This window comes from Asterias amurensis, chromosome 21 (assembly GCF_032118995.1).
Source record: "Asterias amurensis chromosome 21, ASM3211899v1".
Taxonomy (NCBI): Eukaryota; Metazoa; Echinodermata; class Asteroidea; order Forcipulatida; family Asteriidae; genus Asterias; species Asterias amurensis.
Window position 1 is genome coordinate 4014654 of NC_092668.1, and position 19893 is coordinate 4034546.

The 19893-nt window shown below is 38.9% G+C and overlaps 1 protein-coding gene across 1 annotated transcript in view; it reads left to right on the forward strand.

Annotated features, from left to right (window-relative positions):
• The window catches only part of LOC139952905 (bone morphogenetic protein 1 homolog), a 46502-nt gene that overhangs the window by 18253 nt on the left and 8356 nt on the right, over positions 1–19893 (forward strand). Inside the window, exons 3-11 of the mRNA XM_071952197.1 lie at positions 4105–4239; positions 4908–5031; positions 7281–7459; positions 13925–14164; positions 16242–16460; positions 17126–17248; positions 17875–18020; positions 18846–19041; positions 19606–19731. Coding sequence (XP_071808298.1) covers positions 4105–4239; positions 4908–5031; positions 7281–7459; positions 13925–14164; positions 16242–16460; positions 17126–17248; positions 17875–18020; positions 18846–19041; positions 19606–19731 — 1488 coding nt within the window. The remainder of the gene's footprint in view (positions 1–4104; positions 4240–4907; positions 5032–7280; positions 7460–13924; positions 14165–16241; positions 16461–17125; positions 17249–17874; positions 18021–18845; positions 19042–19605; positions 19732–19893) is intronic.

Below are 19893 nucleotides of genomic sequence, written 5' to 3' on the forward strand. Positions count from 1 at the left end.
ACGTGTTCTTCATTCATTTCAAATCCAACACAATATCAAAAAGAAACAGCTGCTTCCAGCTGAAAGGCAATCACCGATTTGGGGGAAATGTTCAGCTCCATCAAAAACGTGGACCCTACAGTAAAAAGTGTAGAAGTGGTTTGCGCAACGCAAAGCTATCGAGCATTACTGGGGGTCAACGAACCGTCCCACGTGACCGTCTTGGGAACGTTGTATGATTTGGGGTCATGACCTTTGTAATGACGTCTTTGAGGGGGGTAACGATCAGGGGACTGAGTTGTAATTTTCTCGTAAAAGCTCCAGATTTCCCTAGATGACGACCAGTTCTATTGATCAACGGTTCAATTTATTTCCATGATATCCTCAATCATTTATAATGACAAAATATAGCATTACAGGAGAAAAAAAATATAGATTAAAGTGGAGGTCTCCTTAAAGGCAGTGGACACTATAATTATTAGCATAAAACCTTACTTTGCAACGAGTAATGGGGAGAGGATGATGGTATAAAACATTGTGAGAAACCGGTTGGAATGTGTATACCCATGATGCCTCTTGGCTTTGCAATTTCTACAAATTTCTCGCAAATTCTTGGGTGGGATTTGAACTTGCGGAATAACGTGCTGGTGCTCTATGCCCTCTGTTGGCGATACCCAGTCAGAAGCCAACAACCAAACATATAAAATATAAAAATATAAAATAAAATATTATTAACAAGTCTAAAAACCTGACGACGTTGATTTTGGCAGCCGTGCGTCTCCCGGTATAAAGACTGTGATTAACTTCGTCCCATAAATCACGGCATTAAAAGTCGATATGTTGTACACACCTGGTGAAAATTATCACCAGATTCAGGCAATTTCCACCATAAATCTCAGACAATAATGTAAATTGTTATTAGAGAACGGCCCTACCCCCACTAAGAACCCACATTCACTCACTGCAGTTTATGACCTTCCCAACACCCCGTATTACTGTGGCTATTTATATGCATAGATTACAAGAGAAAACCTAACTGGGTTAGTAAATCACGAAGTTAACTTAAACTTCTTTGAAAACATCGCAGTAGAATTTCATCAAAACAAAGAAGAGTCGAAAGAAATCAACAACAAAATGTTGCTTTCTTCTTTTTAGGCAAACCCAATAACCTATATTGCCTTCTGTGTTTAAAAAGGTTTTGGTGCATTTTGTAGAATATCAAGTTTTTTGCCAAGACGTGAATCCCTATATTCACTGTGTATGAAGATGTAGACCTATGTAATATGATTTTCCTGTAGAAGTTTCAGCTGTAAACCTGTGGACTTTTGTGTTATGTGTCCCACAAAAAGAGTACCCAACCCTTTAAAGACAGTGGTGTCAAAGACCAGTCTTCTCACTTGGTGTATCTCAACATATGCATAAAATAACAAACCTGTGAAAATTTGAGCTCAATTGGTCGCCAAAGTTGTGAAAAAAAAAAAACTGTCACACGAAGTTGTGTGCTTTCAGATGCTTAATTTTGAGTCCTCCAGTTCTAAATCTGAGGTCTCGCAATCAAATTCGTGAAAAAAATTACTTCTTTCTCGAAAACTACGTCACATCAGAGGGAGCCGTTTCTCACAATGTTTTATACTATCAACAGCTCCCCATTACTTGTTACCAATTAAGGTAATGTTTGCTAATAATTATTTTGAGAAATTACTAATAGTGTGCAGTGCCTTTAACTATATCCAAGGAAAACGAACCTGATGTTATTGGGAGTGCCTCCTCGGCAGCAGCATTGGCAAGACAACATTTGTTGTAGGGGTTATCTTAAGGCCAAATTTCCTGTACATCTGCATGAAGTAGTTGAACATCCTCCTTCTGGTTGCAGGGTTAATCACTGATGATGGTGCCCTTTCATTCTTAGTGACAGCTGTGAACGAGGTCATGGGGTCACAGGAAATAGTCCCAGCATGCACCTCGCCTTGTCGTTGCGGCAAGGACTCGACTAGTCTTGGCGCAAGATGTTCTTGTAGAGTTGGTCTCAACCTCTGTGGTAATACCAAGGCCCCATCTCAACGGTCGCAATAATTGTGTGATACTGAATTACAACGTCTTGCACCAAGACTAGGACTCGTGTTTTTGTTTCGTTTATAGCCGAATATTGTCCTAAATAGCAAGGATGGTTGTTCATGTCAAGATGCCTTGAACTCAGGGCCATGTTCACAACTGGGTATGGACAATCGAAGTAAAACAAAAAGGAACAACTCTGTCTGGTCCTAAGGAATGTCTAGTTTGTACAGTTCTTTCAGTTAAGATAGTCAATCGTGCAGAAGTGTTCCTCTTTTTTAAGGTACTTTTTGTACGAAACAAAACACAAAAGACAACAGATTTTACATTATACTTACACGGTTTAAAGATACTGGTGGTAGAAAGCTTCCCTAAAAAAATAATACTTGCTGAGGTGCTGTAGTTTTGAGAAATAAGTAAGACAACTTCAAATATTTTTGTTCAATGAGACGAACACTAATTTACCTGTACAACGGATTTACGCGACTCTCTTGAACAAAATAATTGCTCTGTGATTTTTACTTATTTTCTCAAAAACTTGACTATTAATGAAGCTGAAACTTCTACGGGTAATATATATTACAAGCATCTTCATGCACAGTGCATTGAAAAAAAACCCCTCAAATAATGAACTGCTGTATATCCCCTTTTTGGGGGTTATTGACCCAAACTTGAGTCCTATATCTGCGAGAACAGAGCTACCCTAAGTTAAAAATCGATCTCGTTCTGAAGCAGAACTCCGTGTATTTACTTCTTGAGTCTTAAACACACATCCATTGGAAGGAGGGGGGGGGGGGTAATAGTTGCACTTAAGTTTGCAACCATTTAAATCGATTTGGTCAACGGGGACTGAACACAGGTACTTTGTTTTTTTAAAGGCACTGGACACTATTGGTAGTTAATCAAAAATAATTATTAGCATAAAAACGTACTTAGTAACGAGCAACGGGGAACTGTTGATAGTATAAAACATTGTGAGAAACGGCGCCCTCTGCAGTAACGTAGTTTTTGAGAAAGAAGTAATTTTAATTTCTGATTAAATTAAAAGACTGAAGCCTTTTATTAGGCATCTGAAAAACAAATGTGCAACAAGGGTGTTTTTTTTCCTTTCATTCTCTTGCAACTTCGATGACCAATTGAGTCAAATCTTTCACAGATTTGTTATTTTATGCATATGTTGGGATACACCAAATGAGACTACCGGTCTTTGATAATTACCAAAGGTGTCCAGTGTCTTTAAAGTTACTTTGTATTTTTAAAACGGGAAAATCATTACGCACATCACTGTGTGTTTGCATAGGACTCCATAGGTTGAGTGTTGTCGTTAGAGGCAATATTTTGTGTTGGTACAAAAAAATGAATAAAGTACATGTACGATGAAAATGTTACGAACCTAAATGGCACCAATTCTTCCTCATTTATCTTAATTTACCTTTTTATTTTGTGGTGCTAGAAGTCTAGGAGACCGGTAATTTTGTAAGGTTAAAGGTACAGAATTTGTCTGGATAAACAAAATACCATTTTCTTGAGTGTTCGAAAAGGCGAGAACAAACAGGCTCTTTTCAGAGCCGTCACTCCTTCACAAGAGATTTTCTTCAAAAGAGATTTTACTCATGGTTGTACCCGCAAGTTTGCTATTCATTATTTATATTTATAGTTACTCTTAAAATACCATTGTTTAATTTACAGTCTGAAAGCTTACTGATGATGAAGTTCATATTAGAACCAATTCGCTGCAAAATATTTCCATCTCAAATGAAGTCATATTCAATCAAACTGAATCTGAAATCCCTAATAAGGATTTGCGGGATTTGAGCCAACGACCTCCGGATAAATGTGCCGACCCTCTACCAACTGAGCTATCTATAGCCCTATGTTGGTGTTCTTTCTTTTTATAATATATTTGTTCGGAGGTGCCAGTCAAAAGCCATACAGCCCGTAATTGTATCAATGTCAAAATTAAAAGTTACGATGTATGATGATTCCTTTACTTTCTTAAAACTGACGACTTCCTTAAAAATGATGTACTGCATTTTTCATCATTGTGTTCTCTTTTCTTGTGTATGTTTTCAGAAGATGAGGAGGCTGAGAATGAAACAGAGGAAACCATGGCAACGCATCATAGATCAACAAGAGCTGTGACTTCAAGACCGGAGAGGAAGTGGCCTTATGGAGTCATACCTTACATCATTGATGGAAACTTTACAGGTAACAATTAATAAAAAAATATTTCGAAGAGACAAAACTTTTTAGGCAAAGCATACCTTTGGTTAAGAACCGTTTGATTATTTTTTTAATCTTATGTTTAAGTAGATTATATATACAATAAAACTACCTGTGAAAATTTCATCTCAAAAGGGGTCGCGTTTTTTAGAAAAATCGCCGAAAATCCGTAGAAAATTTGTTCGCGCAGAAAAAATAATCCGTATTTGGAAAACACAGTTTGAAAAGCGTTACTGACAGTGACGCTTCTCAGATTCAAACTCTTGGCACAAGAATTGATACCATTTTACATAACTACATTTATTTCGAAGTATAAATCATCGAAAGCTGCTGTACCCAAAATGTTGTGAAGAGTGATTACGAGTGAGGGGCGTATTTTTAAAAGGAGGTTTTGAGGAAAGTCGGTTTCGGCTTTCCGGGTCACCCATTCTGCTGTGATGATGATGATGATGATGATGATGATGAAGCTGGTTTACGATTTAAACCAAAAACTTACTATTAGATGGAACTACACATTCTTTGTTCAATCCCAAAATAGTTTAAACCAAGTAAAAATTAAAGTAGAACTATAAAATAAAATTTTGAAATGAAAACACAAAAGGTAAGTTGAGTTTATAATGAGTTTGCCTTTAATTTTGGTTGTTTTATTTTAGGTTCTCAGCGCGCAATGTTCAAACAAGCCATGCGGCATTGGGAGAACTACACCTGTATTACATTCGTGGAGAGAGATCCACAACAGCATAGGAACTACATCGTCTTTACTTACAGGTCATGCGGGTAAGCAGAAACAGTTTATTATGCCAGTTCGTCCCCCAAACAATGTTAACGCCACTCTTGGTAAGGGGTTTAGTAAGAGTAGATCTTATGCATTGACGTCATTCGTCCGCCATCTTAGAGGAAAAACAGTGACAAAACAATCGAAAAGAACAGATTTGTACGCGCGGATTGGCCAATAGACAACCTTCTTTTGACCTCTAGGTGAGGGCGCCCCACTGAAATGACGTCATGTGCATAAGGTCCTTAAAGCCGTGTTGGAATGCCACTGTGTTCCACTTGTTTGCAAAGCAAGAGTGTAAGGGTGGGAACATAGAGCGAAGAACATAATTGTTCTCAGGTGAGAAGAAGAAGCAGATTTAGAAATCATGATAGGTTAAAACAAAGGTCGGATAAGAGGATCTGCGCCTTGCTTGGCACAACATCTGTTCCCATCTTTAGCTCTTATAGCATCACCCTTTTTGGCAAACTCTCCCCGTCCTTCTCCTATCTGTCACTGACCTTCCTTCCTCCTCGAGGGAAGTTAAGATTGTCTCATTGTTCCGTGCCCCTACTGACCTCAAATCACTAATTAATGAGGAAAGTACTTAATTGCATCAAGTAGGGTAAGCTGTCAACGCCAGGTACAAACTGTGAGTGTTGACACTCTGTTCACGACATCAGCAAGAGAGTAGACTTGGTGACGAGTCGTTAGTCGCTGCCTAGCTGTTCAAACACACATTCTGTCGTTCATGCAACAGTCACAGTGCGATTATACATTCATGCAACGGATGATGTCATGGCAGCTCTTATTGCCACTGACTCACATACATACTGGGATCGAGGATGTGTGTACCGTCCCCGTAACCGCGCTTAACAGCTTGATTTCAAGACTAGCAAGAGAATAATCACTGATGGATCCGTAGTCTTGGTTCAAGACTCTCCTGTTATTTGTATCTCTCCATAGACCGCGATGCCCTCTTGTCATAGCGGTCTATAGAGAGATATCAAAAACAGGAAAGTTTTGAACCGCGGACAGCTTCAAAGTTTGTCTATAAATACAAAATATTATGAAATTTCTTCGGCTTGAAATTATTAAAAGAGGTCAAATAGTTTAGGTTCGGGTCACAAAAGATAAAAAGTAATGACCTAAAACAACAAAATACTTTAAATAATAAGATACAAATCAACGACCTCGCTTGTAATAATTATTACAAAGCTTTACAAGCTTTGAATTGAAGTTGTGATGCTCCCACTGCGCCATAAACGGACCAAAAAGTCTAAAAAGAAAGCAATCGTCTTCACCGTTCCTTTCCTCACCCCCAAACCAACCACCCACCCACACATACGCTCATGTATCACTCCGGATAATAAACATCTCTGAGGCAGGAAGCTATTTCTGGTCATGACCCTTGAGAGTGATCGTTAGAAAGTCATCTGTCAATCAATCAGTCAATCAATCAATCATTGACTCAATCAATCAGTCAATCAACCAATCAATCAATCAAGAAAGCAATCAATCAAGGCAGCCACAGCAACCCTAAACACAACACTGTATCAAATTCTATTATTGTTTCCACGCATTTGGTGCTCGATGGGGCATGGTGTACCCCCTCTATTGTGTCTTCATTGACGCTTAGAATCTCAAGAAATCTTCAGAGAATGTTTTCTTCGGGTGCCGGTACTTCTTAAGTAGATTGTTATAGCGTGGAGGTCGTTATAGTGTATTTAAGACAGTGGATACTATTGGTAATTGTCAAAGACCAATCTTCTCACTTGGTGTATCTCAACAAATGCACGCAATAACAAACCTGTGAAAATTTGAACTCAATTGGTCGTCGAAGTTGCGAGAGAATAATGACAGAAAAACACCCTTGTTGCACAGTGATTTCAGATGCCTAAAAAGGGCTTTCAGGCCTGAAGTATTTTATTATTTCAGTGCGAAAATACCTCTTTCTCAAAAACTACGTTTCCCACAATGTTCTATACAACAGCTTCCATTGTTCGTTAAGAAGTAAGTTGTTAACAATTATTTCGAGAATTACCAAAAGTGTCCAGTGCCTTAGTATAGTATGGAAACATGGGGCAAAGCATATTATTTAGTTTTACCCGAACACAAACCAACGTGTCAGTGTGTAAAGCAATGTATATTCCGTACTTTTCCGAGTACTGTATTAAACAACAAAATTTGTCAGGCAATATTACTCGGGTAGGATTCGAACCAACGACCTTTTCTCATTCTCATATCACTATTCTTTTCTCCTCGTCTCAAGATGCTGCTCCTTCGTCGGGATGAGAGCTGAAGGCGCTCAGGCCATCTCAATAGGCAAGAACTGTGACAAGTTTGGTGTAGTGGTCCACGAGTTGGGCCACGTTGTTGGGTTCTGGCACGAGCACACGAGACCCGATCGAGACTCACATGTCACCATCGTCAAGGAAAATATCCTCCCAGGTATAAATTTGTATCATGTTCTCTTTTTATGTTCTTGTCCAAACGTCTTTAGATGTTTCATGTCTTTTGGACTTCTTTCATTTGCAGCAAAGACAGAGTGTATAAGAAAGAAAAAAATGTGTCTGTTAGCACTGAATACTCAGTATTTTCCCGAGCCCTGTGAATTAAAATCACAGGCGTATTACTCGGGTGGGATTCGAACCCACGACCGTGTATATACAAAAACTAGCATGTGACGTCACTTCAAAATGGGACAGCGTTCTAGATATATTTATTGCCGAAAATTTGGAGCGGTTATATCCATGCAGGAAGAGTGATCCATAATTTGAACACACAAATGAGAATCATTATTTTGATGACAGTAATATTTCTCAGATTAAAATTTTGAGGAATAAAAACTTTTTCCGTAGCCACATTTACTTAAGAGTAGAATGATTCTCAAAATGCTTTATATCGCAAGCTGTTGTACTTCTAACAAAGTGAGTTTATATTGCCATACAAAGAGTGATTAACAAACGTATACACTCCATTTACTGCAAAATACTCAGTCTTCTATTCGTTAGATTTTGGTGACGCGCACCCATGACATCACATTGTATGAATATGCAAATATATAAATTAGCATTAACGGCAACAATGCTAAATAAGTAGCCTATCCAAAAACGAATCCAAGAACGATTGCAAGGACACTTTAAAGGCCGAGCCATCATCTTAGTAAAATAAAAATAATTATTTTTTACAAGGTATTATTCCAAACATTCCACAATTACATCGAGCAATTACTACACAACTAAATGTTATTGGATTGTGAAAGTGTCTCGGGCACAGACACGTAATGTTCATGTCGTTAGCATAGTTGCCTTGTGTACCTTTCGACCTTCTTGATTCTAACCATTAGCGGGTCAATGAAGGATGTGATATGGTGGCGAGGTCCTGGGGAAACTTGCAACAGGTGGAAACAGCTTGCTCAATATGGAGTGCTAGTGTGGAGCCTTGCTCTATGAGTAAAGAACGCAATTTGATGATTGTGCAGGAATGGTTTGCGCAATTTGACGATCGTGCATGATTGGTTTGCGACCGGAAAAATGTAACCCCTTGGAGAACCCTGCGTGATGCTGCTAAGGGTAGGGTGTGCTGGAGTACAGAGACCTTGCTCTATGAGTAAAGAGCGCAATTTGACGCTTGTGCAGGAATGGATTGCGCAATTTGACGATCGTGAATGATAACTCTCCAAAAGTTTGGTCTCTACCCGGAGAACCCCCGGGATGAATGGTACCTCACTTACAACCCACCTCTTCCCCCACCCCCATCCTCGATCTTCATCTCAGATGTGGGGGTGGAGGATATTAAGGGTGACTCAGAAGGAGGGAAACATGCCAGAAAGGAAAGAGTGGGCCCTCTGATGCTCTCTGATCAAGTCTCCAAACACTCTAATAATTTGAGTGTCAAGTTAAACACACAACACAAAAAACAAACACTGTGTTAGAAATAGAATTCCACCGATAAACTCTCTCAAAATTTTAGATTGAAATTACTCTCCTTGGACTGAACGTCTTTAGTGATGTTTTTTAATCCTTAAGAGTTTTAATCCTTTAATTAGATATAAAACACTGACTTCTTCACGTAAATCACATGAACCACATTCTTAAGTGTTCCCTATAAGAATGAATGAATAAATGAAGATTAAAGGCACATCCGTCGATGTCACCAAACTCTTCCTAACTTAAGTCTAATCTTAGGACTTGGGACGAGTTAAGTTGCGTATCCATTGACGAATAGAACGCATTGAACCCATCCTAAGTTAGGACGAGTAACTCGTCCTAACTTGAGATAGGATTAATCCTAGCGTTTCGTGAAATCGCCTGCTGGACACCTTTGCATGTATTGCGATACACCAAGTGAGAATACTTGTCTTTGACAATTACTACCAAATGTGTTCAGCAGCCGATTTCACGACACGTTAGGATTTATCATATCTCGAGTTAGGATAAGTAACTCGTCCTAACCTAGGATAGCTTCAATGCGTCCTAACGTCTATGGTTACAGAACTAAACTCGTCCTAAATTCTAAGAGTCATCCTAAGTTAGGAAGAGTTTAGTGAAATCGACGACAGTGCCTTTAAGACTAGCTCCCCACCCCACATCACAAACGATGACTGTCTTGCAACAGAAACGATCCGGTCGCCACCTCTTGACTCCGAAAGTCTCGATCCATAAATGGCTCACTAATCGCCGTCATCAATCCTTAAACCCACTTGGGACGTCCTGATCGACCCAACCCGCATTCTCAAGACGGTGAATGTCACTCAAACCTCAAACTGTGACAATCGGATACTTGTTAAAAAACATTGAACATGATCGCTGATGTGTATCGCAGGTTGAGATTGGGTGAAACATTCGGAACAAACAGTTGGACCTCCTTGAACCTTACCCCACGTTGTTCTAAAAATGTTCCTTTCGAATCGAGACCCTATACATCCAAACTTTTTAAAGGGCGTTGGTACTTTTTGCACGACTCAAATCCACAGATAAACTTACGTTAAACTTACACGGTTTGAATGATTATGATAATATAAAGCTTCCCGTAAAATGTTACTTGCTGATGTGCTGCAGTTTTTGTTGGACGAGTTAAACAATTTCACGGAAATAATGTTCGTCTCAGGAGACCTAAGGAGATCGTACTTTTTTTCTAAAAAGCTTGACGACTAATGAAGCTGAAACTTTTACATGTAAATTAATTTACACCTTCATTTACAGTGAGTAGAGATTCATGTTATCAAAATCACTTAAGCCATTATACACTTTCGGAACAGAAAAACAAAAAAAGTTCACAGATTTACAAATAACAGGGTTTACGGAAGGTAATGGTGAAAGACTTTTTCCACAGATTTTACATTATACTTACACGGTTTTAAAGATAGTGATGGTAGAAAGCTTTCCTATAAAAAATGCTGAGGTGCTGTAGTTTTGAGAAATGAGTAAGACAACTTCAAATATTTTGTCTCAGTGAGACGAACACTAGTTTACATGTACAACGGATTTAAAACTTGATGGAAGGTATGTTTACCACTGGTAGCCTGTTCCAAAATCAGAACAGCTCTTTGGATAGAGATATCAGTCAACTGGAAGTGGCCATCAACTATACGCCTCTCTATAATATTTATGCATGACGTCATAATTCTTACCCAACATTAGGCTATGGGCGCACGTCCCCCATCACTTGCAGTGGCTGCGCCCATAGCCTCGTTTTGGGTGAGCATTGTGACGTACCTCATGCATAAATATTAACAAAGGCGTATAGGCCCCTCAATTGTAACAGGCAAAGGTTACTTATAGACCTTAGGAAAACTGGAACATTAAACATAATGTAAAGGTTTCTTGTCGCGCCTTTTTCTCAGAACATTAATGTTCCAGAGTTCAACACGATCAATCAACTTCAACGACTGTTGCATGTTTTTTGTAACCCATTGTAAACACGCAAATGTAACTCGTTTAAAGACACTGGGCACCTTTGGTAAACAATGTCAAAGACCAGTATTCGCACTTGGTCTATCCCTACATCATGCATAAAAATAATAAATCTGTGAAAATTTGGGCCCAATTGGTCCATCGCAGTTGCAAGAGAACAATACAAAAAAAATTACCCTAATTGCACAATTAATTAAAGTGCTTTCAGTTGCATAATAAAGGGCCAGCAGCCGATTTCAAACTTTACGCAACTGCGTAAGTCCACTTGCGCAACGTTTACGGCGCTAGTTGCTCCCTAAACGTTAAGCAAGTGCACATGGACTAACGCAGTTGCGAAAAGTTTCGTGAAATCGGCTACCTGGAGTCTTTTACTATTTGCTTGAGAAAATACCTCTTTCTCAATTGCTCGTTACCAATTAAGTTTTTATGCTAATCATTATTTTGAGTAATTACCAAGTTGTTCTGTGCCTTTAAGTTGATTTCCAGCAAATAATGTTTTCTTGGGTACACCATGATACTTTTGCCGTATAATTTTGCAAAGTATTACTGTCTGTTGTTGCAATCAACATGAACAGTTTCCCAAACTCAAAATAATGTCCCATTTTAGCACCTGTTTTGGAAATTTCTTGCCCTCTTGATACCCCCAATATGACATTTATGTGTTTGGGGGCAAAAACATGTATGCTATATCAATCACAACGGGATAAGCCATGGGCGTTTTCTGTCAGGAAAGAATGTCATTTCTCGCGGGATTTATGTGATATAAAAATTCGCAAGTTGTAGACAAATTATTCAACCTTGGGGTGACAACGTGCAAAATGATTTATCCCTGTACGGTGGGCGATGTGTAGTTAACACAAGGTTCTGCACTGTGGGTTGGCAGGTTGGGAGGGGGTGTTCTCTTTCTGGCGGGGGGGGGGGGGGGTACTGACAGGTGTGTTTGTGGCTCGCCAAAAAACAATTATACAAAATGTTTAAAGAATTAGTTTTTGAAAAATAGTACAGATAGGTTGGGTCCGTTCAACAATATCATTTTTTTTTTCAAGATTGTGTGGTTAACCAAATTTGAAAGGATCAAAATTTCGAAACATTGATAGTTGTGAATTCCACCTTATGTTGTGTGGTTTACTTTAACGTTGGAGTTGTTAATACACTTTGATTTAGAGATCCGCCCTCTAAGTGTTATTAATACGGATCTTCCGGAGTCTAACTCAATAACCCATTAACTCTAGGTCAGGATTTAAGGAACGAGGACTTCCCTATTTTGGAGTTCCTCGGAATATCCTTCAGCAGTGATTGATTAATCTGTCACTAGAAGTTAAAGGATTTTGGGTACTTATTTTGCAACACAAAACCTAATGTCCATAGATACACCGTTTGAAGATAATGATAGTAGAAAGCTTACCTTAAAATATTACTTGCTGAGGTGCTGTAGTTTTTGAGAAATGATAAAAAAAAAATCACGAAAATATGTTTGACATGCTAAAATAATTTTTGTCTTTTTGTCTCCTGAGACGAAATTTACTTTCGTTTCTTGTAAAAATATTTTCCTGTAAATTGAAGTCATATTATTTTTAGAAAGCCGTTTCTGAAAACTTAAAGAAATGCAATCATCTGATTTGGGTCGTTGCAACTAAAATTAAAGACAATGTGTTAAAATTCATACTAAAAATTGGGCACGTTTTTTTTTCACAATTTCTTTTCGGACACGCACAACTAATTTTAAAAAGCCTTAATTTTGAGGATTGTTATGTGCTCCTCTGATAAATTTAAGACATGATTGATTGCGACCTGTCACACCAATTTAACTGTCAGTGTTGTTTTTATCTTGCCAGTCATGTGGACAACCAAATGAAGAGCAATAAGTACAGAAAACAAGTTGAACACAATAAAACAAAACTGTCACAAATTTCTAAAGAAGCCCGCCAGGAAAGTCAAGGAAGACGAAGAAGTGCTTGGAGTAAATCCGGGTAGAATGGGGGAGAAGGAGGGTGTTTGTTTTTATTTTGAAGTCGGGCGTGAAAGCGTACGAGGATGATGGGAGTAAACATGTAAACAAGTCCGGGGTGGGAATGTGACCCTGTTCAAGGAGATTATTTTGATTCAGAAGTCAGGTGGAAAAGATGATGAGGAAGACAGAGGGGTGATAACAATATAGCCACCTGTCAGATTGATTGAATGATTGATTGGTTTCTCAATAAAAACTGTCGATTCAAAAACTCAACTTATGTGCGAGGTTAGACACATGTCAATCATTACGTCAGCTCAGAATGTATTCCCAATTTGTATAGGTGTCGGTTTATGGATAATGATATTGTTTTAAAGGCATTTGACACCTTTTGGTAATTTTGTCTAAGATCAGTGTTGGTGCATCCCAACATTATGCATCAAATAAAAAATATGTAAAAATTAAAATGGACTCGATTGGTCATCGAAGTTGCGAGAGAATTATGACAGAAAAAAACCCTTGTTGCACAAAATATGTGTGCTTTTAAATGCCTAATATATATATAAAAGCTATTAAAAGGTTTCAGTCCTGAGGTTTTTTATTTGAGTGAGAAGTTTTCTCAAAAACTACGTTTTTTTTAGAGGGAGCTGTTTTATAATACCAATAGCTCTCCATTGCTCATTTCCAAGTATGTATTTTTTTATGCGAACAAATATTTGAGTAATTACCAACAGTGTTCAGTACCATTAACGAGATCAAAGGGACATTTTAACAAACCTATTTTCATTAATTTGCTGTCTCCATCACTCATTTTTCTTCCCAAATTATCTCAGTGTGACGTCAGAACATGACACGACAGGAATGCAACGTCAACAAAGCGTCTGTCCAGTTATTTTCAACATGTTTATTTTTCTTCCCCATTTATTCCCCTGTGACGTCATGATACAACATGACTGGAGTAGGCTTACAGCTTCAACAAAACTTCTGTCGATATTATATAAAAATGTACTATTTTAACATCTTCATTTTGTTATCCTTTTGTGACGTCAGGACAAGAATACAACTTCAACAAGCTTCTTCCAGAGGAGGTGGACTCACTGGGTCAACCCTACGACTTCGCCAGCATCATGCACTACGCGAGAAACACATTTTCTCGCGGGATTTGGTTGGATACCGTGATACCGAGGCGAGACTCTGAGTCGGTTGCCATGCAGGAGATTGAGATCGGACAACGGAAACGACTGAGCGAAGGGGACATCAAGCAGGCCAATTTACTCTACAAGTGCCCAAGTAGGAATCGTTCCCAATTAATGTCATCTTTAAATAAGAGTAGAACAATCAGGGGTCGATTTCACAAAGCACTGAGATTCATCTTAACTTAAAGATGAGTTGTTTGCCATAGTGATTTGTGTTGTGACATCACACTTTGCCTAGCAATTAAGATTGATACACAGTTAAAATCAATCTTGACTCTATACATCGACCTGCCCTCTACATCATTAAGCCATGTAATAGTGTTTGTTTAGTTCTTTGAAGAAATTGAAAGAGAAAATTCAATTCGAAGGGCAAACATTTGGAGATGTTTTCGGATATTTTGTTTTCGTCTTCGATGTTTATTATTACTATGTTTTATTACTTATTCGACCAAAACATACAAATCAAAATTATAAAGGAGCAAGCACAAGAAGATGAATAAAGAAGTAAACAACACAAAAGCAAACAAAAGTAGGCAATAGAAAACAAACAAACAAACAAACAAACAAACAAACAAACAAACAAACAAACAAACAAACAAACAAACAAACAAACAAACAAACAAACAAACAAACAAACAAACAAACAAACAAACAAACAAACAAACAAACAAACAAAAAAACAAACAAACAAACAAACAAACTCACAGAAGCACATTAATCTAAGAATGTTCTTACCGGTTTTTAAGTTTGTGTTTAGCTGTGATTATGTTTACTTGAAACTGCACATGATAACAGTTTCTTAAGAGGGTGAAAAGAGCACAAGAATGTGGGCTCGATCTTGGGATATATCCTCAAGACAAACTATGAGAATCTTTCAAGATTCACCAAGGTCATTTTCAGATATTCAGGAATTCAAGCGGGTCAACTAAATAGACATTCTTTAAAGACATTGGACACCTTTGGTTATTGTCAAAGACCAGTATTCGCACTTGGTGTATTCCAACATATGCTTAAAAAAAACTGTGGAAAATTTTGACTTAATTGGTCGTCGAGGTTGCAAGAAAATAATGAAAGAAAAAGCACCCTTGTTGCACAAATGTATGTGCTTTCAGATGCCTTAAAGGGCTTAAGGTCGGAAGTCTTTTATTATATGCAAATGTTTGAATGAGAAGTTACCTCTTTTTAAAAAACCACATTACTTCAGAGGGAGCCGTTTCTCACTGGTCTTTGATAATATTACCAAAAGTGTCCAGTGTCTTTAAGGGTGTCACTTTATGGTATTTGGGACAGAAAAGTGGGTTATAAAATCACTTGAAACATTATCACATAAGTGGCTCTTCAGAAGTTGAATGTACTGAGAAAGTAACCCATCACTTGGGAAGGAGACTGGCGGTATCGCCCACAAGGTTGTTGATGGTATGTTACAAACTGGAACACGTTCTTGAGCTGTTCGGGAGAACGTGTCACATAGAACTTGAGTATTTTGGCCTTTGACACACCAATGTTATTATTTTTCTAAACAACACGTTAGGATGATTTTTTATAAAAAAATGACAGCATCATCGGCAAAACTGAACTGCGCTAGTTCTTGGCACTAACAAGTGGTGGCATAGTGTTCTCGCGCACAGAATTCAAACTGTGATGGGTGGTTATTCAGTCAGCACCATGTGGGTTCGAGTCTCGTTCCCGACACTTAGCCTAAGTGTCCTAACTTATGGATTTTGCCGAGTAATGAGAATGAGTAGTACACAATTCGCCAAGTATAGAGGGCCTAAGACTTCCCCCCCAAAAAAACCCAAAGAGATTTGCCAAACAGGCCCCACAACTTATATTAATAGTAATAATAATTACACAGCATTTATAAAGGCGCACTAAATCTGGTGTAAAACCATTCAAAGGCACCGGTCAAGATGGAAAAGAGGGAATTCTCAAGTGTTAGGGAAAAACAACAAATTAAGTTTTGCTAAAGTCTGTATATTGTACATAATTTATATCACAAACAAAATTCTTCAATATTATAAGGTTTATGTTAAATGAGTCACAGTCCCACAGGAGAGAAGTAAATGGTTTGCTTATATGAAATAATAACTTCAGGATAGTGGGTTGGAATAGTTCAAGACCTTTCACATACTTTCTGTATACGCTAATTTCCATGCTGGTCTTTCCTCCAGCCTGCGGCCGTACTCTCCAAGAAACAACAGGAAATTTCACTTCTCCTTCGTGGCCGGATCCCTACAATAACCGCGAGTCTTGCGTCTGGAGAATCTCAGTAACTCCCGGGGAGACTATAGTCCTGGTTTTCGATGATTTTGAGCTGGTTGGGAGCGATGACTGCTGGTACCACCATGTGGAAGTGCGGGATGGGCACTGGAGGTTTTCCCCTGTTTTAGGTTCGCAAGTTTTCATTATTTTTTTTACCCCAGTCAAATCCTACAGACCTCGATTTCACAAAGAGTTAGGACTCGTCTTATCTCGAGTTAGGACGAGTAACTCGTCTTAACTTAGGATTAATCTTAAGGTCCGCATGCTACAGTGCAGGCTTGGGACTCGTCCTAAGTCCTTAGATTAGTCTTAAGTTAGGAAGAGTTTTGTGAAATCGAGCTGCTTAAGCACAAAAAGAATCTGAGCTTAACAAAATTATTTTTACCAGAATGAGGTTACCATTGAAACTACAATGTCACAGGAGCAATTTGTGCCTGGTATCCTGCTCATTTCTGCTTAGCAGAAGATTGTTAAGCAATATGTGCTGCTTATAAGCACCTCTATGAAAGTGGGCCCCGCACAAGAAGTACTGCATTACTTTTAGCAGTTTGGTGACCTTTTTTTTGAAAATTGGTCTCAGGAAAAATGGTTTACTACCCCTTATAATATTGCGTCACGCAGCACCTTGCAAACCTTTACATGGTGCTTTTTTAAGGTTTAATTTTAGTCTAATGAACGTAGCTGAACATACCTTGCATAGCAGGAAAACATACTGATACAATACATGTATACTGTGTGATGACTGATGATGACTTGTTGTGTTTACAGTTCTTTATTTCGTACTTGTTTACAGGACGATTTTGCGGGAGTTCCGTCCCCGCGACCATCGTATCAACAGACAGCCGGCTCTGGATCGAACTGAAGAGCTCACCCACCGGTAATGCCGTCAGCAGAGGCTTTTCAGCCCACTACGAAGGTAAGAAGAACACAGTCACCTTCCCGGAGCTGGATATAAGTGTATTTATTTCTACAAGTGTTTATATTTCTAACTGGCTCAACTGTATTATTTGGAACATGTTTATATTATTGCCTCTATTGGTTTGTTACTGTGGAAACGAATTGACATTGACATCTTGAAACCTTGAAATATTCTCAACACTGTAATTAGAGCCAAACGAGAAGAGAATATGGTGACGAAATTTCAGTTTTAGATGTGGGAGGAAAACCTTATAGAGAATGTATTCCAGGGAAAACAACCCACGCAGTCAGGAAGGGACTGAAAACCCAATCTACATAGTGCCCCCGGTGAGATTTTAACCGCGGTCCCAAAGGTGGAAGGCGAGGCAAGACACTACTACACCAAACTGATATTGAGGATTGTTACTCCTTCAAAGTTCAAGAGAGACTTTCTTATTGTTGTTCTTTCATTATTTTCTTGCAACTTGGATGACCAATTGAGCTCAATATGTTCACATGTATGTTATTTTATGCATAATATTGGGATACAGCAAGTGAGGATCCTTGACATTTACCGAAAGTATAGCCTGAGAAGTTTAAGAATTCTTCTTAAAATATTTATGACTGACTATTTTTTGCCCGCAGCAATTTGTGGAGGAAACATCTCCAAGGAAACAGGAATGTTACAGAGTCCAAACTATCCGGACGACTATCGACCAGATAAATCCTGCGTGTGGTTACTGACTATGCCGGATGGATTCCAAGTCGGACTCAACTTCCAATCATTTGAGGTAGGGTACCAGACGATGACGTAATATTGGCATCTCGGTGGGCGTGGTTTAAGAATGACTCAAGTTTATTGAGACTAGCAGGTTGCTGCCCTTCGCGCAGCTCCGGCTGGATTGGATCGTTTGCGTACATATAAAATGCTTCAAAGTGGTTCTTTATGGCCGGCGGAGTTGAGTCCTAATATTGGAAAAAGGGATGTTCTTAAGAATGACTCAAGATAATTGAGCTGTTGCGGAAGATTCCTTCCTGGTGTTAGGAATTTGTTGATAAAAATATATTATTTGTCTCGATACACAGCCGCGTAGTTATAAAAATTATACAACACTAATAAGGCGCACTTTATCTGTTCAACATTTATTTAAAGGCACTGTGGAAACCTTTGGTAATTGTCAACAACCAGTCTTCTCACTTGGTGTATCCCAACATATGCATCAAATAACAAATCTGTGAAAATGTTGACTCAATTGGTCGTCGAAGTTGCAAGACAATGATGAAAGAAAAAACACCCTTGTTGCACAAATGTATGTGCTTTAAGATGCCTAAAGAGGGCTTCAGGCCTGCAGTCTTTTATTATAATAATATGCAAATGTTTGAGTGAGAAACTACCTCTTTTTCAAAAACTACATTACTTCAGAGGGAGCTGTTTCTCACAATGTTTTATACTATCAGCAGCTCTCCATTACTCGTCATCAAGTAAGGTTTTATGTTTACAATTATTTTGAGCATTTACCAATAGTGTTCTCCATGGTACTACGGTTTTTGGCTCTGCTTGGTCTTTTACTTATTTACAATGAGTATTGATGGAGCTATCTGTGTAATACTTACAGGTGGAGAGACATGACAACTGTATTTATGACTACGTGGAGGTACGAGACGGTCACGACGACGAATCCCCACTCATCGGGAAATACTGCGGCTATATACTACCGGAAGATATCAAATCGTCGAGTAACAAACTCAGGGTGAAGTTTGTCTCTGACGGGACGGTCAATAAAGGAGGTTTCTCGGCGGCTTTCTTCAAAGGTAAGGTCGTTATCCATCGAGAAGAATGGGTTTAGAGTAGCCTGAACATCCGACGTCACACTTCGAGGCTCGTGAATATAAACGCCGGAGAGTGGCCTCTCAATCCCCGTCCATCTTCACCTTTCACCTATATTTATATGCATCTATAGAGCAAGGACATGCAGACGACCGCAAGTGCAGCTGCCAAACCTCACCTCGGACCAATCAAAACACAGATTGTGGGATTTGAAACTTTGCATGGTGGAAATACGATACAGATAGGTTTTGCGGTAACACCATGTAATGACTATCTCTAATGGCTTGGGGAGGTTCTGAAAAGAACCGTTGGTTTCAACTCGACGTTTCAAACACAGATTAAATATTTTGTCTGCCATTGTTACCAACAGCAGCTATCTGTTGTTGCTTTGCATTTATGGCTTTCCATAGTTTTCCAATCTCGGTTGGCAAAAACTCGGGCTGTGACTGTGTTGAAAAAAAGATTAACACAAATCGTCTGCAATGTGCCGACTGATTGCTTGAAGTTCTGAAATGATTTTTGAGATGTTATTTTTCTTTTCCTTGCAGAGGATGACGAGTGTTCGAGTGAAAGCTCTGGAGGCTGTGAGCAGATCTGCGTTAATACCATCGGGAGTTATCATTGTGAATGCGAGCCAGGATTTGAACTCAAGTCAGATGGAGTCTCATGTGAAGGTAAGAATGTGGCTTGTGTGGTGGATGAGTAGCCAGTTTGCTGGTTGGGTGTGTGTGCTTACTGGCCTGTTTGCTGGCTGGTGTGTGTGCTTACTGCTGGCCGGTTGGCTGGCTTGATGTGTGTGTGTGTGTTTCTTCTGGCCAGTTGGCTGGCTGGATGTA